The 24,703-nt window shown below is 42.5% G+C and overlaps 1 protein-coding gene across 1 annotated transcript; it reads right to left on the reverse strand.

Annotated features, from left to right (window-relative positions):
• Nucleotides 1-24,203, reverse strand: znhit6 (zinc finger HIT-type containing 6; the record flags this gene model as incomplete). Its single annotated transcript, XM_079157928.1, has 10 exons — nucleotides 24,064-24,203; nucleotides 23,436-23,501; nucleotides 21,740-21,846; nucleotides 21,387-21,472; nucleotides 19,756-19,859; nucleotides 10,315-10,383; nucleotides 9,974-10,054; nucleotides 7,247-7,327; nucleotides 2,534-2,658; nucleotides 1-389 (listed from the first exon to the last, which is right to left on the reverse strand). Exons 1-10 carry the CDS (start codon nucleotides 24,177-24,179, stop codon nucleotides 1-3), a joined length of 1,224 nt encoding a protein of 407 aa, XP_079014054.1. The 5' UTR covers nucleotides 24,180-24,203.
• Nucleotides 24,204-24,703: the final 500 nt, after the last annotated feature.

A 24,703-nucleotide genomic window follows, 5' to 3' on the forward strand; every position in this document is an offset into this window, starting at 1 on the left:
TTAATGAATACCGTCATCAACATTCACGTCCACGCCGTCGTTTAGTTCGTCTTTAATGACCTCCATGTCAGTAGCAGGGCCGTCACAGCTCTTTCCACATGGAGAGTTTTCTTCAGCTTTTCCCTCCTCCTCCTCCTCCTCCTCCTCCTCATCACTGCTGTCTAGGATCTCTCCCTCCTCTAGATCTCCCTTCCCTGCTTCTCTCTTGGCCCTTTTCACGTGTGGACGTTGACTTTCAGGGCTGGTCTCTGGGGCTCCTGCCCAGATGTTGGCTCCCCCGGGGTTGCGAGCTCCTTGTAGGGACGGTGAAACTTGGACGACACCCTCCTTGTCTTGGTCCACCCCCTCCTTCTTAAAGGCAAAACGTTTGCAGGCTGAGGCAGGTTCAGCTGAAACAATATGACCCCGTTTGTGTATTAAAAAAAAAGGGTAATAAAACACAGTAAACTTCTGCATGTCCAAACATATACACAAGTCATCAGAGCGGTCAGTCGCACAAAGATGGTTAGAGCACAGCTGGGGGTCATGCTTAAAGCGAGAAGCAGAGGACGAGTGAAGACGGTTGGGAATGATAACGCCACGCTTCGGCTCCATGCTGGTTTCCAGGAGGAGGCAGCGAGTCCGGCAATTAGTTATGCAATAAAGTAGAGCGGACACGTGTGAGAGAACGGATGCAGAATAAATGACTGTAGGAACGATAATATGAATTAGCAGCAATTACTCCCCAGTATGATCTCCCCACAGTCGGCAGATTAATAAAACGCATGAACCCGTTTGCATGAAATTCACTTTAAGATGTAGACGCTTGCCAACACATTGTGAGACGGTTCTCCAGCTGAGCCTCTAATATGAAAGATTAATGTCATTCAGCTTTTATTCTTTGTGCTGCAACAAGAGGTAATTAAACTGCTATGCCTGCCTGCAATTAAGCATTTATCGTTGAGACACGGACCATTACTTATAGAATTTAAAGGCCCATCATTTTTTTTAATCTTCAATTCACATATGCATGTTCAGAGTTATGGGTCGAGTGCAGTCTCAACTGAATGTAAATTTAAAAAACACTGCTGATGTAAACAAACGTAGACATAGGTGTTGTCTAGTGGAAACCTTTTCATTCAGCATCTGCATCCCATTTTTACTAAAGTGCTCACTCCGTTACGCCACCCAGGTGGCCTGCAGTCGTGATGTCTCCACCGGTACATATGGCTGACACACTGACATGTTATTCAAACACTTGAAAGCCTTCTTTACCAACATAACAACAGTTACTAGCTTAATTGTCCTTAGACTGGCACTAGTTTGTTGAGGTGACTGCTTTCACTATCGGCCGGTTTGAGCCATACTCTGGCACGTCTCCGAAGAGTAGAGTCCTGTCTTTGCTTACTCGCTAGCATCAGTAGGTTCGGCTACAGCTAGCAAGCTAATGGTGAGAGAAGCACCTTAATGCTAATGCTTTGGATGGCACAAAGTGAGAAACAAAGGGAATTTGGATTAGTTAAATCGGCTTAACCTTTTGTTCATAGCGTATTATACAAACCCTTTTCCCCCCTGCTACAAAATAGTGGCTACATTTTTAATCAGAATTCAAATATCTGATCTAAAAAGTGGGTAAATGTGTCATCAAAGAGATGTAAGAGCCAGCATTTACATCTGCTGCTTTAACACGATTACTGAGCTGCTGGACCCTCAACATCCCTTTATCCACACTAGATGAGCCACTGCCACAGTGTCCAACTGCTGTTTATCACTTCCTGCCCAGCTTCCCAGGCCACGGCATTCGCAATTATCAGGATGTTTCTATGGCTAACATTATACCAAAACAGTGTGGCACCAAAGGCCTTATCAGTGAAAACAGGCACACGCTGAGACTAAAATGACCTCATTCGTCATTCAGCACGTCTGGGTCTGACCGTGTAATGATACCGGGTTGGTGTGGTCTTTTGTGACCTCACTAACCCTGCTGAGATATGCACAGTTTGACCACACTGTGCACATTTAAATGAACATTTAAAACATCCGGAACTAGAAAAGGCAAACAGGTGAGAAAAGCCACGGGCAGATCTCCTGTTTTCTCCTCTTGTGTCATTCCACAACTCATGAGATCACCGTTCAAAAGTGAGCCGCGTTTGATTCTCTTTTTGGCCACGGTCGCCGTTGAGGTGAAGTTGGTGTGTGTGACGCTGTGCAGAACACCCTTATTTCCGTTGGGGTAGCATGTTGCCATAGTGAAAAATAAGGGAGCAGGGAGTCGCAAAGCCTCAGCTGGAGAAAGCAGGACGTGATACAATGCTGTTGGAATTGGGGAAGTGGATAGGGGTTGGTGTTTTGGGGCTCCGTAGGGCTTTGACTCAAGCATATGTCCACCCTTTTGTTGAGTTACAGAAAACATAGGTGAGAAAATAAGCTTTAGGCTGAATATAGTGATGCTAGTGAAGTTATTTGTTGCTAATAAAGCGTTAGTGTCGGTGCAGAAATTAGTATGACGGCGGGTGTTAAGGAGTTTATTATATAAGATAATGGTGTTATTTACCTGGTCCTTTTAGTGGAAACTCCTTCCAATGGTCTCCCAGTACAACATGCAGCACAGGATATTCAATCAGTGTTTTGTAGCTCAGGCTGTCCCTCAGGGTCTTGCGAATGTCCAACTCATGGTACCTATTTCGAATACAATTGAAGCACAAAAAGAGGCGATTACAAGGCAGCACAGTTACATCATGCTGGGTAAATGATGCGATATTACGGTCGTTGTAGGTAATTTCAGGTTTGCTAAGTAGCGAGAAAAGACAAGAGCAAACAATAACCCCTGTTGTTGAAACTCTTTAACTAGTAACTGCTGCGTTTTGTTTCCAGCCGCCTGCGGCATGTTGACGGCTGAGAATCCTTTAAGGATTGATAGAGATTTGAGTCATGGCTTGGCACATTGAAGATCCTGCTTGATGTTGGTCTCATGAGATGGAAACTGACTATACCAAGAATCAACAACATCTCACACATGCCCCCTCCTTCAGCTCTGTGTGTGAGATGACATCAGTCTAGTCTTGTCTCTAAGAAGTCCTGTCACGCATTAGGGATGCTCGTAAATCACCAGACTAAATAGTTAACTGGATACTTGGGGGACGAGGCTTGGAGAACTGAACTGATGCAAGGGCCATTCAGTTCAGACTGTCATCACCAAAATACAAGGTATCATGTATTTTGGGATATATACAGTAAACTGGCACCACCACCATCTGTCAAACGCGTGCCAGACTGAAGATTGTTGAGCCATTGTTTGTTTTGCTAAAAGCACAAGCAGACTGAGAGAGCCGCCCAGGTAGACACCCACTCCCAAAGCCAATCAAAGCACTCCACTATAGTGTGACATTTACAGGTCTTTACTGGCGGGGGCCAGCTTCCGAGAAGCCCTCCCCTCCCTCGGAGGGTTTCTCAAAGGTGGGCTAAAGATCATTTCGCACAATCCCACAAATAAACAGCAAAAATGTGTTTGCACTTCCTGCAGGGCAGGAGAAAGGAGGGATAGCCTGCCACAGTGCACATGGTTGCAGGGTACTTCCGGCCCGATCTCCACATCAGAAGAGAAGAAATCGCCTATTTAAAGACCGATTCTAGTGTAGAAAGGAAAACGAACCAGCGATAGGGTCAAGAGTTAAGAAGCTGCTGCTGTGTGTGCAAAGTAATTAAAGAAAGCAGGATATCTACAAGGACCGCAACCATTAGCACTGTGCATACCAGACATAACCGTTTCCATTTCACTTGTTTTTATGTCCCAACGTGTAATTAATTAAATCTTCACGGATGTTTCTTTTATTTTTGTGGATACGCAAACTAAACAAAAACACAAGTGTTTGTAAACAACAGCGAGAGAGGTAGATGGCAGAGCAGACTGCGGCTCCCTGTGGTGTTGATGCAATTGTTGAAGCTCTGGCCATATCTAGAAACACGGCTGGATGGCTCAGCCAACAACACGCACACATCTGGTCTCTATATAGTGTTCTAGTGAATGATCTGAACAGAGGGCAAGGCTGAGAGGTTCACAGAGGTTCCTTTTATGTTCCCCCTCCACTGCTGAGACCCATCAGGATATAGCCGTGGTGAGGTGCAACGACAAAGAATCACTGCAAATATCTTGATACTAATAATCATTCTGAAAAATCGGAGTAACTGCAGAAATTAAGTGAGCATGTCCATGGCTGCTTCATAGTTGGTACCTGCATTGGTTTGTGAAATTGATGTAAAAGCCATCCACCACTATCCATAAACTTTTTTTGAATATATAGTAGGCTTATGCTTATGCATTTTAGGATTGAAAACGAGATGTTTCATGTGTACTAAATGAGTGAACCACCAGGCCTTTGAGAAAAAACCGTTGTCTCCGTATTCCACAGATTAGCCCGTCTCCGCATGCTTTTTTTCGCCTTAGAGTGTGGGCATTCAGAACACATGCAGAAATATTACCACAATCCCAACTGTGACACTAAACAATTACGCAATACATAATCTGCTTGCTATTTTAGTAACAATACCCAAAAATCAGTCCAGCATTGCAGGAGACGCGAGGAAGCATCTGCCGCACAAAAACAAACTAGAAACATGGCTTTAGGGCGAGCTGAGGGAGAGCGGGCTGGACGGGTTCAGGAGGGCTAAGGAGAGGGTGTGCCACAAATATGTGAGTGAAAGCTGTGGTTGGACAGGACAGAAACATCACTGGTTAACGTGCACGCACACACACACACACACACACACACACACACACACACACACACACACACACACACACACACACACACACACACACACACACACACACACACACACACACACACACATCTCCACTTCTGGCATGTCAACTGAGTGGCTGAGAGGAAAAGAAGCGGTAAGGGATGGGAGGAAAGGGCATCCTCTGGATGTAAGGAGTGGGCTGAAAAAAAAAAATATATTAAAAAATAACACAAACAAACATCCCAGAAGGGTGTGAATGGTTCTCTTGATGCTCGGTCTGTCTCCTTTCCAGTAAGAGAATGTTGACCGGTTACACAGCTATGTTTATTTTAGCACAAGAGCTCCTTTATTGGAGTGGGTTGATATTCCAGTAGACGTTCAACAACATAAACAAGCAGCCGTGCCCTTTGTGTTCGCCATGACGACCACTGTCCATGACCTCATAACACTAACAACACGTTTCAAAATGAGAGGCTTTCTTTTAAGACTGAGTTATTCAAAACAAAACGTGAAGGCCCCTTTGCGGTGGCAATACTTAATATAATAAGAATAATTCCTGTTGGACAAGTGTCCTAATTTTGCCCTAATTCCATTCATCCGTCCCCAATATAATGTCGACAATAAACACTAACTAAGAATTGAGTTACAGACTTAAAAGTCCTTCTTTATATCAACCCGTACTCTAGCTATTAAGGTATGACAGGCAAAGGATAGAGAGAGAAAGGAAAGTTATGCCACTGAATTACTCAGTATCGCTGACTTGACAGGACACAGTCAAAACGGGCTTTCTCCAAAGTCTGATTTATGACTTTGCCTGTATCAGACTAATAGATGTTAGGAGTAATTCATGAAATATGTTCGCCGGAAAACGCTGACAACTGTTATGACTCAATTATTACGGCTTTCTCAGGAAATGTCTGTGCTTACACAGCGCATGACACATGCTTTTATATGGAAGCTTGATAGTAGATGCTGGGGGTCTCACACACACACACACACTACAAGAATATCCTTCGCCTCGAGGAATTTCCAAGGAGGTGTTTGCGGATGTTGTTGTTGGAATGTCAGCGTAATAAACTTTTTTCCACACGTCGTTACAATTTCCCTTTAGTAGAGCGGTCGCTGTGTTACATGTTGATTCATGCAAACAGGTGCAACAACAACTTCCATGTTGCAACACACACACACACACACACACACACACACACACACACACACACACACACACACACACACACACACACACACACACACACACACACACACACACACACACACACACACACACACACACACACACAGGTTAGTTGTGCTCTCATTGGCTGTAGCTCCCAGACAGATCCAGATGTTTAGCATGTTAGACATCTACAATATGCCTGCCATGCCGACCGCGTCTTTTAACAGTTCATTTGCCTCTGATCCGGGTAAATACATTCAGCTGTCAAGCTAGTATTAACTGCTCTGTTTCAACAATGTTAGGCTGGAAAAAAGAGCATGCAGGCTGAAATTCAAGTGTGGTGTTTCTGTCGGTAAATGCAGCAACTTTAACTAAGAGTAGACGAGCTACATGTTGAAGGAACAGTCTGCTAGCCGGTTGACTAACGTGTGCGGTGTAAAATGCCATCGGCTTAAGCTAATGGTGGTCGAGAGACAATGATATATAAACTACTCAAACTTTCATTACATTCACGTGATGGTTAAAAAGGTGGCAGCCTGACAGCTCAAGCTACATCTTTGCTCGCGTGTCACATCTCTACACTCGTCCATCACTAATTCCTCTCCATTAGCTGACACAAAACGTAATCTACTGCTTAGAAAGTGTGTGACGCCCAGAAACCCAAAGGAGCATGTGTGTGTGTGTTACAGGGATGAAGGATGGGGCGGTTTCATGACGGGGGCAATGACGATGAGCGCCGACGATCATCATTCACTCCATGACTAAGAGGGAATGGAGGACAGCCAAAGAATCTGAAAGTAGGTGAAGCAAATGGGTGCCATCGTCACCATCCCCTGAGCCCCCCCCCCACCCACACTGAGAGAAAGAGAAGGCAGATGGAACAGGAAGAAAGAGCACACGGGACAGAAACTGTGGAAACAGAAAGTGAGTCAGAGAGAGAGAGAGAGTGAAGGCAAGCAAAGACGGAAGATGTAGATACAAGTTGCAAAAAGTATTTTCTTGATCAATGGCATTTCTCAATGTTGGCATCAAAGTCAAAAGGGGAGGAAAAAGCCCTCTTAAGGCCTTCCTGCCAAAAGGCTCTGCAGGAATTTACAAGTCAGTGATGTCATGTTCCTAAACAAATTATTCTGATGTTACCCGCTGAGTAAAACAGTCATGAATGGCAAGTCCGATAGAACGCTCACATGGACCGGATGCTGACACAGTCTCAAAACTCATCCACACACCTGAAATGAATATGAACCCTGTATCATATATCTTAATTATATATGTGTCTGTTTTACTACTGTATGTGTCACCAGTGGTAGCTCATTGCAGCGTGTACTGTATGTCAGAAAACCTCACCTGACAGAGTTCGCCTTTCTCCCCTCTGCTTTCATGAAGACTTTCAGGTGATCAAACGGAGTGCGCACATACATCTTCAACCTGAAACAGAAGTTCACATCAACGCGGGAGGTTAAGAGTCTCCACTGCAGCCAAAAAGAAGAGAATTAAAAACACGGGAGCAGGGTCTGTGTTTCTTAAGCTGGTCATCATCAAAGAGCTCATTGACTGCAGCACAGGCGAGACCCACATGTACACGTGTCTTGGTATGCTGACGGATATATGAATGGCTTCTGGCTGAGGCTTTCTCGCGTGAGGAACAATCCTTGATGCGACTGACGGCCCACGGCACCCGAGCCCGCTGTTAACAGCCGGCCAATGAGCCGTGCAGAGTTAAACCCCACTCACTTGAATCTAGAGTAAGCACAGGTTTGAGTCTAAATGGTTGGCACTGGACCAAAGTTAAGCGTCTATTTTTAAAAGTTTCTCCGGAGAGCAATATGCTCTGGCTGGAGGTTTTTTACAGGTCAGAGGAGTCAGATTGCTGATCTGTTCGAGGTTCATTTTAGAAATACTGAATGTTCTCCAATCAAAGAGCCGGCCTTGTTCAAAGACGGCCGTTCATGTTGGGAGAAACATGAGCCTTGGAATTTAAAAAAAAAAGTGAAGCAAGAGCATAATTACAAAGATAAATGCAGTACAGTGAGATTGTGGTCATTAATTAAACACCGAACGAATCCGGTGTGACTGAAATTGGATTGAGTTGGTCGCTATTAAAGATCAGGACATAAAATGACCTTAGTTACATTAAGATAAATGGAACCTATTAAAAGCAGCCTATTCGTCTGCTCTATGGGAAACATTCACATTCAAGTTGAGCCCAATGAGACAAAGTGTTGTGGCACAGATCAGCAGTGTTACATTTATTGATGCATGTTTTTTTAGGCTGTAAACTAAATGATAGGACTGTGATGAAACACATCAACGCTGGTGTTAATATTGCATTTCCTCAAAATGATGCCGTGGACAGAGTTAGGCTCTGATTTGAATAGAAAACATATTTGAAAGTCGCTTCTTGTGTCGGGCTCTTGTACATGTACACTGATTTGTACTTATTGTGTAACTGAAAGTTGAATTGATACAGGTTAGCACAACCAACGCTGAAGTCATGGCTACAAACACCCAATATGTTTAGATAACAAATGGTGACGATGGGGAGTAAATCTGGAATACAACAGGTCATTGTATTTTTGTGTGACAATAAAAAAAAGCTCATATATGCTGTGTATTCATCCCCATTAGCTGACGCATGGAACCGCGTCACACTGGTGTCGGGGTTGTGTGTTTTCATACTATGCTGCAATAGCGTAGATTATATCTGGATCTGCATTTTGTGAGCGATTCAATTAGCTTCGCTTCCCTCAGTCTCATTCCTAAGTTGTTATGATCATTAGAAACCAGTAACTAAACACAGCTCCGCAGCCGCTGCCAAGAGCGAAACTGCTCGTTTGAACTTTTATAGGAGAAAACAATGGGCGGAGTAGCAGTCATTACTATTCCTCCAAACGTTATTTCAAAGTGGTGTTGACTTCTGGGTCGATTATCACATTGTGAAGTTTCCTACTTCTATCCATGAGCCCAGTTACTGAAGTTCTTTGACTGGATGGATCTCACTATGCTGAGGTTTCTGGCTTTGCTTCAGGATTCAGCAGGGACTGTAGCTCATGGCGGTAATTAACTCAATAGAACTAAAGCGACACGCTGAACACTTTATATAATGCACTTGGACTTTATATGAGCTTTCACTTCAGCTGCACACGTCCATTCCTGTAGCAAAGCCCCAGCACTCCAACCGAAACACTATTCATCAATGTGAATGAGCTGCTTGGCCAAACTCTGCCATATGCATGTATTATATAAGAACATGATGGTGCGTCTGTCTTTTAATGACGCAGGATGAATTTACTAGAGATGCACTGATTGAAATTTTCATGGCTGATTTTGGTTTACATTTTTTAAAAGCCTCATCCGACGATTCAAATTTCTTTCAAAGAACTATAATCGACTGCAAGTCCTTCCCTTTTTTCACCACCGTGCCCAAAAATAATATAAACCGCCCCGAAGACAATTCTAAATGTTATTCTTCTACTTTGTTATAGTCCTCTACAAGTGGTTGTTAGCATAAAACACACATTTCAAATGATTTGGAAAAAATGATTGCATTTGAATATTTGCTTTTATTAAAAGAAAAAGATTGTCATTAGTAGTGTTATAAGCTGCTTAGAGCTCCTGTTAGGAAGTTAAACAGAGCATAGATCCCTCTCTAATATCTATTTTATATTGCAGTGAAAAGATCTCCTTCAAACAACTGTTTATTCAAGTTTCTCGCCAAAAACTACATTTAGTCATATTTATATTCATATTTAGCTAGCCACTACCACACCACAGCAAGAGGGACCCGGGCTTTGTGCACTATAAAACTACTCCCCAATCAGCTGAAAACCGGCCTTTGATTGGCTTAATATCTTTATATCAATAATGTTTTTAAAAGCCTATAAAGTACGTAGGTGAATAAACATTTCCACTTATATTTAAGAAGTGACCTGTAGTTACAGCCTCACAGGGAGGTTTACACATTTTACATTCTTGGTACTCTAACGCCCTCTAAGAAGATGGATCCGTGTGCCGTGCAAATAATCAGGACACAAATGTGACATGAAACTGAAGTGTTAATCTGAAGAGGCTCACTTTTGACGCGTCACAGGGTCCGACTCTGTAGGGTGGATGTAAGGGGTCAAGATCTGCTCCAGGGTCTGCCTGTCGGACACCCTAAAACAAGAAAGAGAAAAGTAAATGAGAGAGAAAAGATTCTATTGTTAACATTGTCAACATCCAAATCAAGTCAAGTTATAATGGAGAATGTCTGTGTGTAGCTTTTACAATCCTGGACAACCACATGCAGACGCTGCACCCACACCGAAATGTTCCCTCCAGCAACAACAGCTCCTTCTGAGCGTTGAAACAGAGCCGAACATTTGCTCTTTGATGGGTATAATATTCAAGAAACCGAATATTGTTGTGTAACTCACCTCCTCTGACTGAACTCTGTGCTGCTCTGAGGAAAGATGACCTTCAGGTGCCACAGGAACACTTTCTCTCTAAATGAGGCACAGAGAAAAAAAACAACTAATTTGTACTTTCAGCTTTTGAAACACAGTATTGCTTGTTGCCTGTTTCTCTCAGATGATGTCACCAGTGCTCTCACAGTGTTCCCTTCACAGTCAAACACAAACGCTCTTGTTTTAATTTAACAGCATTAAACGGATTCAGCCTTAATCTGTCCAAGACAATATGCCTGGCTGCTTCCAAAATCGTGTCCATCTGTGTGACTGTGTGTGTGTGTGTGTGTGTGTAACTGAATAAACCAGAGTCACCATGGAGACCATGACATATACACTCAATACTAGGACACCAGCTGGTGGATATCACATAATGATCACTTCTTCTGGGGTAATGCTCTGGGCAGTAACTATTAAACGTGGTTGGGTTTTCTTTTTTTTGGGGGGGTTGCTGGGCGTGCTCTACAACCAAACATTTATCCACTAAACAGCCGCTGTGTTCATACTCGCTAATGTCATCATGGTTCAGATATAGACAACAAATGTTAGATATCAAACAGTTTGGGAAATATGAAAAACAAGATGCATTTCTGCCTTTATTCTTTTTATATTAATGGATTAATTACTAGTAATTTAGTCAGCCTAAAAAAACATTTTGACACATTTAAAATAAATGATTAATAAATCATTATTAACTCAGACATTACAGAGGATGATTCCCGTCCGTCTGTTGGGGACTCCATGTGGTGCTTTGTCCAAATTGGTGCAACTTGCAACAACGCGACAAGTTCAATATTGATGACATTTGAATAAACAAGCACACAGAGCTCCGAGGCTCTGCAGACTGAGTCTATACAGCATCTATTGACTGCAGTTGACTTTAGCTACGAACATACACAGGAACAGCACTATTCTGCCATTGTGACCAGTAATGTTTCTCTGTCAGCGGCATGCAGTACACTGTTTTCCCTGAAATGAAAATAAATCTATAGCTGTACTGAAGACGACTTGAAACTAGTGATTGAGGCCATGAACTCTTGTTTACTGAGGTAATACATCCAGTGAGAAGTAGGGTCATTTTCTCATAGACCGTCAGACTTCCTTTTGCAATCAGAGGAACGCCCTCTATTGGCCATTTGAAAGAATGTAAGTTTAACGCACTTCTGCATTGGCTTCACTTTTCAGACCCGGAGGTTGCCGCCATGCAGCTCAGGACCCGAAGAAGCGCAGTGTTTTGTATGAGCGAGCAGCGATGCCACAGACCAGGCATTCTGTGCAGGCATGTTTTAAACGGGCACTGCACTAGTGTAGATAAAACCAAGAAAAACATGAAAAAAGAATAAATGTTGCTGCCCCCAAGAGGAAAGCGATATCGCCTACTGGCACAGGCATCAGTAAGTCCTGCTCTCCAGTAAACCCGCGTACCCCACATGCTGAGCTGAACTTAACTACAAGGACTCGCGTTGACCAAGACCACAGAATTTGCCATATATAGGGTGGAGCTGATTCATCAACCCATTCTCCATCAGGGGGAGAGGACGAGGCCTTGATGGATCTGAAGGATGAAGATGAAACATGCAACGCATAATTGTAAGGCACATAGAGGAGAACTTGTTATTAGGGCTCACCAAAAGAGATCCGGAGCACAACTCTGAGGTTTCTTTTGATATTTGTAATATTAAGATGTTTCTATCTTTTTTTGACTTCTCTAAAAACAAAGCTCTGCAAAGCTATCTGCACAGTTACCAGTAGATACGGTACAAGAAGTTGTGGTTTCCTTTTGAAACAAGCGGGTCCACCTTAAAAGGTTGGCCCACCTTCAGTGCGCCTGAGCCCAAGTGGTTGCTAGCTTCGGGGCTAACCCACTTAACTTTAATCAGCAAGCAGGACACAGAATCTTGGCTTAAATCTTGAGGACACTCACTAAAGTTAAGCCGGGTTTGCAATACGCTGGCGGAAGCCCTGAGCGAGTCTGCCAGGAAGACACACAGCTGACAACCTCGCAGCTAAACTAATCATTTAAGAGGAGACTAAAGTGGCTGCATAACTATATGACAATGGAAGCACAAACATCTTCTATCATCTATTTTCCATCTAAATGATGGATTTAACCTTTTTGTGCATTGAGTTATCACAGGGAGGGAACATTGTGTTGATGCGTACATGCATGCGCGAGCAATCAGTTATGACAGGCAGAGATTATACGACATATCAAGCTCCAGACAGCCCCGGCCCAGTTTGACCCCCGTCCGTAATCACAGCTGCTGAGCTTAATACCATGAATCTTTTGACAGCAGGCATTGTTCTGGCGATTGTTTTGTGGATCAAGATGGTAGCATTACACAACACGGGGCATGTTGTTTCCTTGAAAACAGGATAAGGTAGGAGGAGTTCAAAAATGTAGAAGTATATGCAGTACTGGTAGAACACCCAATAAAAGGTGGTTATGAGTTTCCACTTGGCTGTAAGAAGAGGGTGAAAGGGTAAAAGCTGTAGGTAGTGAAGGCAGCAGCAGCAGCAGGCATGTTGGGAGTGAAAACAAGCTGCCGGGAGGTGATTCCCTCGAAAACTGTAGACGTACCGAACACCTCTAACCCCCTTAGTCAGAGGAATTTATGTGTTTGCTCGCTTTTGGCTGAGTTCCTTCTTTAGTGTCTGTGTGTGTGTGTGTCTGTGTGTGCACGTGTATATCTGTGCAGGTGTGCATGTGTTTGGAAGTGCAAGCAAATGAGGGTGGAGCACCAGGTGTGATGCCATTATTCTGTCATTACAGCAAATGGAAACTATGTCTTTCAATGGAAAAGGGGCTTGCCCGAAGATGCGTGCAATCACTTCAGGCAAGGCCAGCGTGCATACCTGGGATAAGTGCCATCATTCATTGTCGGGGAGAAAAGAGGAGAGAGCGGCATAAAACAAAACAAAAAAGAAAAGTCAAAACAGAAGCATCACTGGAAGAGGACGACTGCTTTGAATACCAGGACCTGCTGACAAATATCGGGACGCATGGCCTAGTCCTTCAATCTATTGCATGCCCGTTTGAAAAGATTAAGCGCTTAAACCACACAAAGATTATGTTGAAAGGTTTATTACCTCCACAAGAATCCCGAGCACTAAGCTATCTGCTACATGGCCTGCATTAAAAAAGGTATTTTCTCCTTCAAGAGGGATTATTCATCAAACAGCTTGTTGGACCACGAGAACTAAGCTTAACCGGAAGAAATAGGATCAGAATATGACCAGACCAGAGGGGGAAAATATAAATGTTACATACTTAATTATGTGTGTTTTGTTCTTGCCTACATGTGCGGAAGAATACTCTCCAGAGTGGAACAGTTTTCTAAAGGTAGGCACGAGGCAGGATATCGGCTCTGAAAGTAATAACTGACGTTCAGTTTGTTTTGTCTAATTCTGAAACCTGTCTGGAGTAAAATACCTTGAGGTTTCAAATTATTATGGAGGATGGAAGTGGTCATCGCTGCTTTACCAATTGGTTGCCGTTTCTTCTTTCTTAAATTGGTGCGACAATAGTTTAGTATTCACTATGCTACACAATAAAAATCGCTAGTCTGGACTGGCCTGAAAACTTAAAACCTATAAAGTAGGAAATATACCATTTTTTTACTTTCACAATAAAAACAATCTTTGAGAGAAGAGGTCTTTCCCACTAATGTCTACATTAGTCAACATTGCCCTGACAAGCTTTATAATATATATACACATATATACACACACACACACACACACACACACCTTTGCTTCTCTCTAAACTTAAGTCTGAGCAACTGCCAGCACTCTGCATCCATGAGGGAGGCTGAGAAATAAAGCAGACTCAGAGGAGGACGGATGAATTCATTAACAAACACACACTCTGTTGATTAAGTAAGCGATTGGAGTTGCTTGTGCGAGAGAGCAGAAAGTCTGACTGGTGGTCTGGCAGTTAGAGCAGATCCATCTGGCTGGATTAAGAATCGGACGGATCCAACAAAAACGGTGCGGCATAAGGAACCATGTGTCTCGTGGATGTGCCCGTCAGAGGTGGATGCCAGGATTTGGGTGGCAAGCGGGTGGACTGAGATGACAGGACTTTGAACAAAATAAATCCAGTATCCAAAGCCGTGCACAACCTCAGAGGGTGGAGTGCAGAGAGGCTGATGAACGAAAAAGGAGAGGAGACAAAGATTACAGGCAGCTGTATCGAAAAACTTTTTTTTAAGTGCTGGCGGGAGCCCGAGTTGCTGGACAAATGCCTTCATGTCAAGTCACGAGTGTGTTTCTCCTGCAGTCTAAAGGAAAAGAAGATGTTAAAGTGTGGAGGGTCTAAGTATGTATGTGTACGTAAAACTATCAAGACGAGTCTACAGTCACGCTAGCAGCTCCGTGAGGCTGTGATGATCATTACTTGGGAGAAAGATCGTTGAAAGGATGACAAATGGAGAGACAATTATTGCAAGTCTTTAGGGTCTTACCATAAACGGGGGGAAAAAAAACCCATAAACTTGGGTCTGATGTGAATAGCTGTTAGCTTTAGGTATCCTCACATGAACTGACATGTTGGACCAATGTGAAGTTAAAGGATAACCCAGGTCATTAGGATTTACTCTCTGGGTACCATGAATATTTTTTCCAAAATGTGATTGAATCCATCCAACGTAGCCACCTCTAGAGCAAAGTATTAGTGTGGCTTAGAAAATGAGAAGGTTTCATGGCCAAGTCGCGAACACCTTCTGCTGTAATTAATGTACCGAATTGTAATCAATGTAATTCATTATGTAATTAATTTCGAACGACACATGACAAGCTAACCATTAAAATTAAGTCAACCAAACGTGACACCTGGCAAGTGTGTTCTCTCTGATTCATGCAGCACAATCACATCTATGGTGCAAAAATGCATTAATTGGCCTAACTGACGTACTAAAACGTTTCCATTGTCCCAGATGTGACAAGTGCATTTCCACGTCACCGTCACAGCGGCAGAACAACACCAAACTGTTCTGCCTTGATGATAGCACAATTTCACTATGTTCAGTTTTCTATTAGTTTAGGAGCACCTGCAGAACACAAGATTCCTTGTGGTCTGGAGGACTGACAGTGACACACCGCCAAAAGAACATGTAAACATTCCTGTTTTTACGTTCACCAACCATTCAACCGAAGCATTGTGAATGTGCTTCAATAGCTCCACTACCAGCTCCTGTGCCGTGCTACTGATGTCTGTTCCACTAATGTTCGTTAGCTGTGGCTTTGGATTAAAAGTTTTCCACCAGCGAGTTCTATGAAGAATGGCTTGATTTAAGGCTGGAACATGCTTCTCCAGAATGTAGGACGGGAATATTTGACATGTCAACCAATCTCATTTGAAGGCAAAATTGTGCGTCTAAAGTGGAGTGTTTGCGATGCACAAATCTTTCTGATGTGTGGCTCTTTTCAGAGCTGGCATTAACATGCCACTTGAGCGATCCGATCACAAGTGGACATCTCTCAGTGCGTCTCTTCACACCTGGAATTACAGTGCATCTTCACGTGCTTCTCCAGAGACCACTTGTGATCCGGCTTCACTTCCCCGCTCTCTATGCAAATAGACATATAGTAAACACGTGGCTAATACAGCAGACGCTGCAACATAACATTACAGAAATGTCAGTAGTAATAACCTACATAATCATGGGGTACATTTTATCTACCGGTGGACCCCGGGGACGTCCGTGCCGCCGACAATGCTGTCGGGCATTACACGTTTAGGTCGCCCGTGCAGCAGCAGCATGACAGCTCCCCAAAAGTGAAGCCAAAACATCTCAGCAGCCCACTGGTGGTCGGCTGTTAGTTTAGGAAGTGCTTGATTTGCAGCACGAGTTAATGCCAGGAAACATATCAGTTTCCTTTCATGCAATCAAGTGTGCGTGTACGGCAAGCAAGACATTGTTTTTATGGATCGAGAAGGATCTCTTGATTATTATGTCGCTCTACGAGAAGCCGCTACACTGGGACGTGCAATGTTCGACAGCCGAACAGAAAACAGTTCACTGTTCTTTAACATCTGTCAATATCAGGGGACCAAATGAGGTCACCTCAAACCCAGAGAGCTGGGTTAAGTGAGGCTGATCTACGGTAGGATGACATACATGGCACGAATCCACAGCTTCTCGGATTACTAATTATCTCAAGTTATTATAGAAATATGTGGTTATTATCCACAGTAACTGCCTCTGCAACGTGTTGTCCAGTCCACTCAAGCTGTCCATGGGGAAAATGCCCCGCCATGCCAGGCTGACGCTGTAGAAAACACAATTCCACCCGAACACAGCTACTCCCGATGTTCTGCCAAATGCCAGTTATTATATACTTACCCTCCGAGGGCTGGACTGAGAGGCAGCCTGGGATTGTTTTTGTGTCTATTTTTTTTTTTCAATTAGCCAACGGCAAAAGGTAGAAAGTAGTTGCATGGCCATTATTTAGCATAAAAACATTTAATCAGAGAGATACATGCTCACAAACTCCAGCACATACATTCACACTTACACAAACGCACACTCACACAAACGTACACGTGCACACACACGTGCACACACACACACACACACACACACACACACACACACACACACACACACACACACACACACACACACACACACACACACACACACACACACACACACACACACACACACACACACACACACACACACACCATTGCCAGGCATGAAAGCTCTCTAGTCAGCTGTCTGCCAGTAATGATCCTTCTCTGGCAGCTCGAGTGCGTAGCATGAATATGTCGCTAACCAGCTGCAGTCGCACTGCTCACACATCTGCTTTTTATATTATGTACTTGGTACATTCTGAAGCACATTCTCTCTCGATCCCTCGCAATTTATTGTACACCTTTCATCCCCCATCCCTCGTGTCCATTTGCTGGTCTCTGAATGGGACACGGTTGCAGTTACTTGAAACATCTTCACAGTGAGACACAGGGACACTAACCAGACTAAACAAAGAAATAAGGCTGCGCAGCTAGCCAAAGATCCCTCTACTGAAAGTGCAGCAGCAAAAGTAGAAATATTCTTCATGTGTCTTTTGCTGGAGCGGTTGTGGGAGTTTATCAACCTTTATAAAATAAAAAACGTAAAAGACATTCTGGTCTCATCTGACAAGCGTTGAGTTGGGAATGAGGACGATGGAGCTGGAGGGTGGGCTGCTACAACCTGACATAATGTTGTCTCATGCAGAGACGTGCACATTTAAATCATCTGCAAAACACCAGAGGCAGACATGACAGAGGGGTAGATTTTAAGGATGGAAAAGTGGGTGGTGAAGGGGAAAGTAACAACATCAAACTGCTGGAGAGAACCACAAAGGATTATTTTTTTAGTGGCAATCCTGACTGGCACCCAATGTCGTCCCTGGGCATTTCAATAACCATTTTCCTCTCATCCCCTTTTCTTTTCTTCCACAGAGGGATTAGAGTGGCAGGGTTCGGCCTCAAAACAAATGGTAAAATGATTGGCAGAAGGTTGTCCACGAAATAATGACTTATTACTTCAGGGTCTAAAAGGAAGTAATACGCCTCACTTACAAGTCTGCAAAGTTGACCACACTGAAATTATTTCTCCCAAAAACATTAAACTACCAACGGGGGGGGGGGGGGGGGATGGTTAAATAACAACACCAGCCTTGTTGGAGGTGTCATAATTTGTGCTAATAGAATAATCATCAAAATACCACTGTACATTTGTTTATTGGTCACAAGGAGTCTTTTTCTGTTATTTTACTCATGTCGCAGTAAAGTCTAACAACAGCTTACTGGAAGCTCTTTCACATTTTGTGACTGGAATTACTGGCTTTAGTCAACAACACCGAGCCTGTCCAGCTACAACGCAGGGCAACACATTTAAAGACCATTTGTGAAAATATCACACATTGTAATAATGATGAAACCAGCGACATACAAATTACAGATGAGGTCAACAGCTCAGGAGCAGCTTGGCACTGACCCTCTCCCTGCCAACTCTCTGAAAACTAGGGACGATACTGTGCTCGTGTACTTGTACTCGTAAAAATACTCCGATACAACCGCACCCGATACCACTTTACAGCAACGTTAACCTCTCGTCGGTCGATAATAAGTCGCCCAGCTGCAACGACAGCCCCATGCACAAACATGTTAAATCCATCATGTATGCTCTGTGACTACTGGCCCTGTACTATCCAAGCTTGATGATAGACGTAATGATGCTCAAATACATTTTAAAACCGTAATAAAACAGCATGCCCTCAAAAGGTCTTTTGACAATGTGTAATACATTAGGACAGAATGTGAAACAAGCAGCCTAGTTATGGTTTTTATTCACCTAATCCTGCAATAATTTAGGGATTGTTCCTTTAACTAGTAATGAAACAGAGAAGATGCAGTGCTGCTGCCTAATGATGGCTCGTCTGCAGCATAGAATATGGTGCTATTGCTTCTCAACAACGAGAGTGCATGCGTGTGTGCTGGTTGAAATCTCCAACTATACTGAAACTGACCACATGTGACAAGGGCCAACATAATGGCAAGTTACCGTCTTGAAAGGGTCTCCACCTGAACAGGGTTCAACTTTTGGGAAGTACAACAAAACTGCAAACTCAGAAACTAGTGTGCCAATGTCAATAACAGCTCAACCGCCCAGGTAAAATATACCAGAAAGAGGTAGATGTCTACTGACGTCATCATCATCATCATGCACCAGACTGCCATACGGAAACCTGAAGAGCTCCAGCACCAGATAGAACTGCTTAGGGCTTAACAAGAGTGCCATCCTGTGGTTCAGTAAAACATCACTAATCAGAAGCTCACTTGCTGAAGACGAAGCAAGATTCAAGTTCACCAGAAAGCTGCGCCGCGTTATCTTTGACTGTGACGCAGCGCATCATTAACAGCCTCAACATGTTTGGTAAGGCGGCAGTGCTCTGATGGAAATCTAAACAGCCGTGTTGTTGTCTGACTACTACTTGTGTTTGCTACAGTACGCTTATGTTCTGTCTTTGCTATGATACTGTAGTACAAGTGACGGATGTTTGAGAGAATAGTTATTATCTACTTCATCATGGTCACGATTTTATCAAGACAGTAATAAGAGTATAGAATAATGAGGGTAAAAATAACATCTTTTTTACAGTTAGTAAGGATATTCATGTTAGTTTTAATTGTGCCAAACAGGGAGAGACGATACTGCTTTAGAGCCTAAAGGAAGTGAGGAGCCTGAGTCACTAGATCACCTCTGCAATATTGACTAAGTTAAATCAATTTGTTCCAAAAGATGTGTTGCTCTTGTGCTCTCTGCAACGCTACTTTTCTAAAACTACCGCAAAGGATAAGACAAATAACAACATTCTGTTTCAAGTAACAATATGTTGTTTGTATTTCCTTCTTACTTGGAGACGAAGACAGTAGAGTTTTCTTTGCTCTTAGTGAAGGTGATGGGGAGGAACCTCAATGTGATAAACATCTTCCTGGCGGTGGCTGCCAGCCTCTTTGTCTATAAAACAGAAAAGTAAAGATAGTACAGTACATTATTACGGTTTAGTAAGAGACAGTGAAAGAGAAGTTTTAAAAAAGTTGGGCGATACACGAGGCTACTAACATATTGCTGTGCTTGCAGTGTTCCGGAGGAAACCCAAATCCCAAAGTTTATCATGTGCCAAGCAGTTATCTGTCGCTGAGAATAAGCTCATTACTTTGATTGATTTGTGATCGCTGAAGCAGCCACTGCCTCAAGAAATTCCAGAAAAGAACATGCATTACTCTGAGCTATCAAATATTAAGTTGTCATGTAGAAACGGTTCAGGTGAAAGCTGGCTGGAAAGGACGCCGAATGTTATATAAATGAATGTCTGTGGTTTGGCGCAACGGCAGTAAGCATTGCATAACCACTGATGCAAATTAGACCAAGTAAAGCAATAAAAGCAGGAGGAAAACATTCAGATTAGGCTGTAGTGAAGCTAGGTTTCTACTATTATTGTTTTCATCTTTTATCAAGACTAATGTGCATTAGGTATCTCATTTCATATAACACATTCATCTCCACTTCTTACATGTTTATTTCTTAAAAAGGAGTCGTATTAAACACAATGACACAAATGAAGTGCCTCTATAAAGATGCTAGCTTGACATTCCGGGTCCCTATAAATATATATATATATATATATCTGTATTTTAGACTTGAGTAAAGAGTAACAATCATTCACTTTTACTCACACATAACAAATAAAAGCCATTACTAAAATCCATCAGGCTCACAAACAACAACAACAAAGCTGGCGCTGACTTTGTCTCTAATCCCTCTCCATGCTCTCTCTCTGCGTGTTCTCATGTGGAACTCTAGTCTCAATGTCGTTTATTGTTTCCATTTGTTTGCATTTCAGCCAATTCCCTATAATTCTATTCCTATTACTTTATATCATAAATACATTAGTTTGTGGTTAAATTCAAGCCTTAATTGATAATGGAGATTATAAGAAATAAAATAAAACTGACTTTAAAAAAAAGGTTTGTCTGAGAGGACTACTCTACATTTTTGTTGCAGAAAGTCCTCTTTTCAAATAAGCCTAACCCTTACTTTGTACTAGAGGTTTGCAAAAAAAGTCATGTTTTGTACATCGGGAACAAAACACTTTGTGCAGACTGACAATTGAAAGGACATATGAAATGGTGATTCACAGTAGTTTAGTTTTTTATCCTGAATTGGACTTGCCAACCGAAAAAAAACTGTTTTGAAAAAATGACATACAACGAATTTTGGTAGCAAACAGACTTTGGATCCTACAGTTCTACAGTATTCATATAGTTTACAAAAATGTACTGAATGCATTTCCTGCATCATAAAACATTGTTTACATCCATTTTTGACTTTGGTCTGGTGCATTGCTGCGTGTCTTGGCGTGTTACAGCCACCTGTTGATCAGTCGGATCAAGCGTGTGCAGAATAAACAATACAGGGACAGAACAAACTCCAGAGGGAACTCAACATTAGGCATACACGTGAAATAAACTATAAAGCACGTACTCTTAAAGTGGAACGAGGAGTTTGGAAGAGTTTGTCTCTGGTGGCAGCGCCGGCAAATCGTCCCGTATCCTCCAGAAGCCTGTAGTCTACAGTGCAGGGAAAGAACACGTAGTAAACAAACATTAAAGTAAAAGAGTAGCATGTATTTTTATTGATAAAATAAAGTTATTTTTCATGCTTAAAGAAACATCTTCTGCCAACAGTGACGGAAATAATATATTTAACAACCCACTTTCTGGTTAGTTTGAAATTCTACTTAACAGTGAAGGTCTTTAATAAAAAATGCAATAAAATGTGACAGTCAACAACGGCTATAACTATTCTTGCAGTTTTTCAGTGGAGAAGATGCTCACCATTGAGAAGTGCCATCTCATCAAATTCTGAGAGGGTCACAAAGGCCGTTTTATTTCTGACTCCACTGCATCCCGAATCGTCCTTGTGTTTCTTCACACACAGCAAGCTGGAACATATGCACAAACAGAATGTGTTACGCAATGCTTCAAGGAATTCAGAATGGCTGCAGCTCAGCTTGTTCAGACAGCTGCATAAAGGACAGTAAAAAGAAGACCGGACAAAGACAGATGGAAGACGAATTCCAACAAATGTTATCGAAGGACTGCTGGTCTGCTGAACCGAGGCCAACACATATGAAACACGAATAACAAGCACTGCAGGTGCACAAACAACACGATTTAGAGCTAAAGAGGTCATCATCACTCCAGAAAGCATAGCACAAAGATCCACAGAAAACAAGCTGATGTTTCCTCGATTCATACTTGTGTGGACAACATCCATCAACTACTAGCCCAGACATAAACGCAGCTCTCTAGAATCTAGTAAACATAAACGTATAACGCTAGAGTACAGTAAGAAAAGGTAAGAAGATAAAATACTCATTTGCATCAATCAGCTAGCTTGGTTATCAGTAAACGTCTTCCTCCTCTGCTCATGTGCACTTCTGACAGAGACGTCTTATTTTAAAACATTACTGAAGCTAATATGGTTGTAATTGGCTTCCTGAAAGACCTTTACTAAAACAATGAGGCATGGAAAGAGCCCTTTTTGCTGAGAGACAAGTATTTGGCCAGACCGTGTCCCTAGAAACTATGTAAAAGGAATGCTGAATGATGCTCAAAACAACGGGCATCCATGAGAGAACGGGTGAAGGACATGCCCTGGCGCCCTTCGATGAATCTTAATGAAACCCTCAGGTATGACCTTCAATATGCCATTTAGTACTTGAAGGTTTAGCTTTAAATGTGTTGGCATCCACAGAATTTAAAGAAAAAAAGACCTTAGACCAAGTAGAAGAGATTTTCTGTATTATTTCATAATTCTTTAGTGATGATTGTGTCTCATAAGAGAACTAGACTCAGATGGAATTTAGCTTTTAAGATGCATGAAATAAAATAAAAAATTCTTGCTTGCTTTACTTCCACTATCCATCGCCTACAGTCCAATACACACACAAATATATTATCTGAAAGACTAGACATGTGGCTTTTAACGAAGCCATTAGATGCCCAAAGTCTATTTTTCTTCCCAGTAATACAAGTTGTACAGGAACAGGGTGTTCCTTCTATTAGTACACTACTTTAAATTTACTACACTACGCTTTTTGCCAACAGAAAGAATCAAAAGTAACAACAACAACTACAGATGGAGACCATTTGCATCACTAAAACAGACCCGTTATGTCCATTACTCCAACCCACATTAGCTTTGGGCCAAAACAAACTGATATGATTGTGACATATAGAAATAACTATTATTATTAAATTATTGAATAACTTACTCAAAGTCAGCTTTAGACTGATACGTTTAAATGTCAGGTTTTTTCAGGACTATGCCAGTCTTGCTACTGAAAAGTATAAATGCTGTCAAGATGAGTCCAAAAGCAATTTGAATTAAATGACCCTCTGTTTAAAAGTTTATAGGTAAGTATAAAAGTTAACTTTATTAAGCTATACTGTGACCTTTCAGATTTGTTTAGGGAACCTTGTGGCTGGTTGATTGTCAGTAAAATAACTACTTGTTCAATAGTCTCACCTGCAGGAATGAGCGAGACAGGCTGGACATGTGTACTTCGCCTCTTCTGATCCACACACGCCACAACTGCAGGACAGATAACGAGTTAGCATGTTGCACACATGGGTGAAGTAAGCTTTACATGTGTGAAACAAACTGTGACAGGGTAGATACAAGGCACAACGGAAGAGCAATAGATAACCCACTGGACTGAAATACCACTTCTCTGAAAAACACCAACACTTCAGACATTTAACGTTAACAGTACTTATGCCAATCGGGTATCAATGTTTAGACGACATAGCTCATAGAAACAAGACGTGTAAGGACAAACACAAGGACTCATGAAGAATGAATACAGTACGGACTGTTTGAATGTTAGGGTCGGAGGGGTTGTCTGATGTTCGTTATCTAACTTACTAGATGCTAACTTTGTAGCTAACGCTGGCTAAGCCAACTAGCACATAACGCTACTTGTTTTTCTTTATTTGCCGTTAGTAACATCTAACGTTACTCCTCTTTACATCTCTGTAACTTCTACAAAGATAAACACAGAACTCGAGCTAATTAACGCTAACGTGTTAACGCTAACGTTAGCTCACTACAGTGTGCCGCTTGCCCCTGACTTCCTGTCTGTTAAAACACTTACTTGGAAAGAGAAATCTTTCTTTTGGTCCCTTTCAGCTCTTCTTCCGGACAGTTGTTTTCCACTTGGCTCTCCGCAGTTGACATTATTTCTGTCGCTGGTACAATTACAGAACACATGACAGGAGAGGAGTACACACACACACGTTGGACACAACGGAGACCGGTGGCGAAGTCAAAACAAACCCTCTTCCGCCGGTGGAAGCCACGGCTGCACGTGGAGATGAGTTCCGGTTGGAAACCTGCTCATTAGCGCCTCTCGGTGTCAGGGGAGGAGAACTACAGCGTCCTCCATGCAAGCGCTCTTGGTTATCACACAAAAAGTAAACACAGACCGTAGTCAATGCAGAGCTTTTGTTTTCCCTCATAGTAAGCCCAGTAAATAGCATTGTAAGATAGTGATTACACATTATCATTCTGTGCCCAGCTGCAGATTTGTTTGTATGACCCCCATGTAGCTCTAAGTGTAGACAGTCTATGATCTCTATACGATACTTGAGGTGTTTATTTGCAAATCTGGATCACTAATTCACACAGTCAGCAATAGTTCACACAACTGGAGCAGTTGGGATTAATGTCCTTTGCTGTCGGGCAACTTCGACATGTTAATGAGGGAGGGACTCTTTCACTTCCCCCTTCAAGAT

This window comes from Pholis gunnellus (genome assembly GCF_910591455.1).
Source record: "Pholis gunnellus genome assembly, chromosome: 4".
NCBI classification, from domain to species: Eukaryota; Metazoa; Chordata; class Actinopteri; order Perciformes; family Pholidae; genus Pholis; species Pholis gunnellus.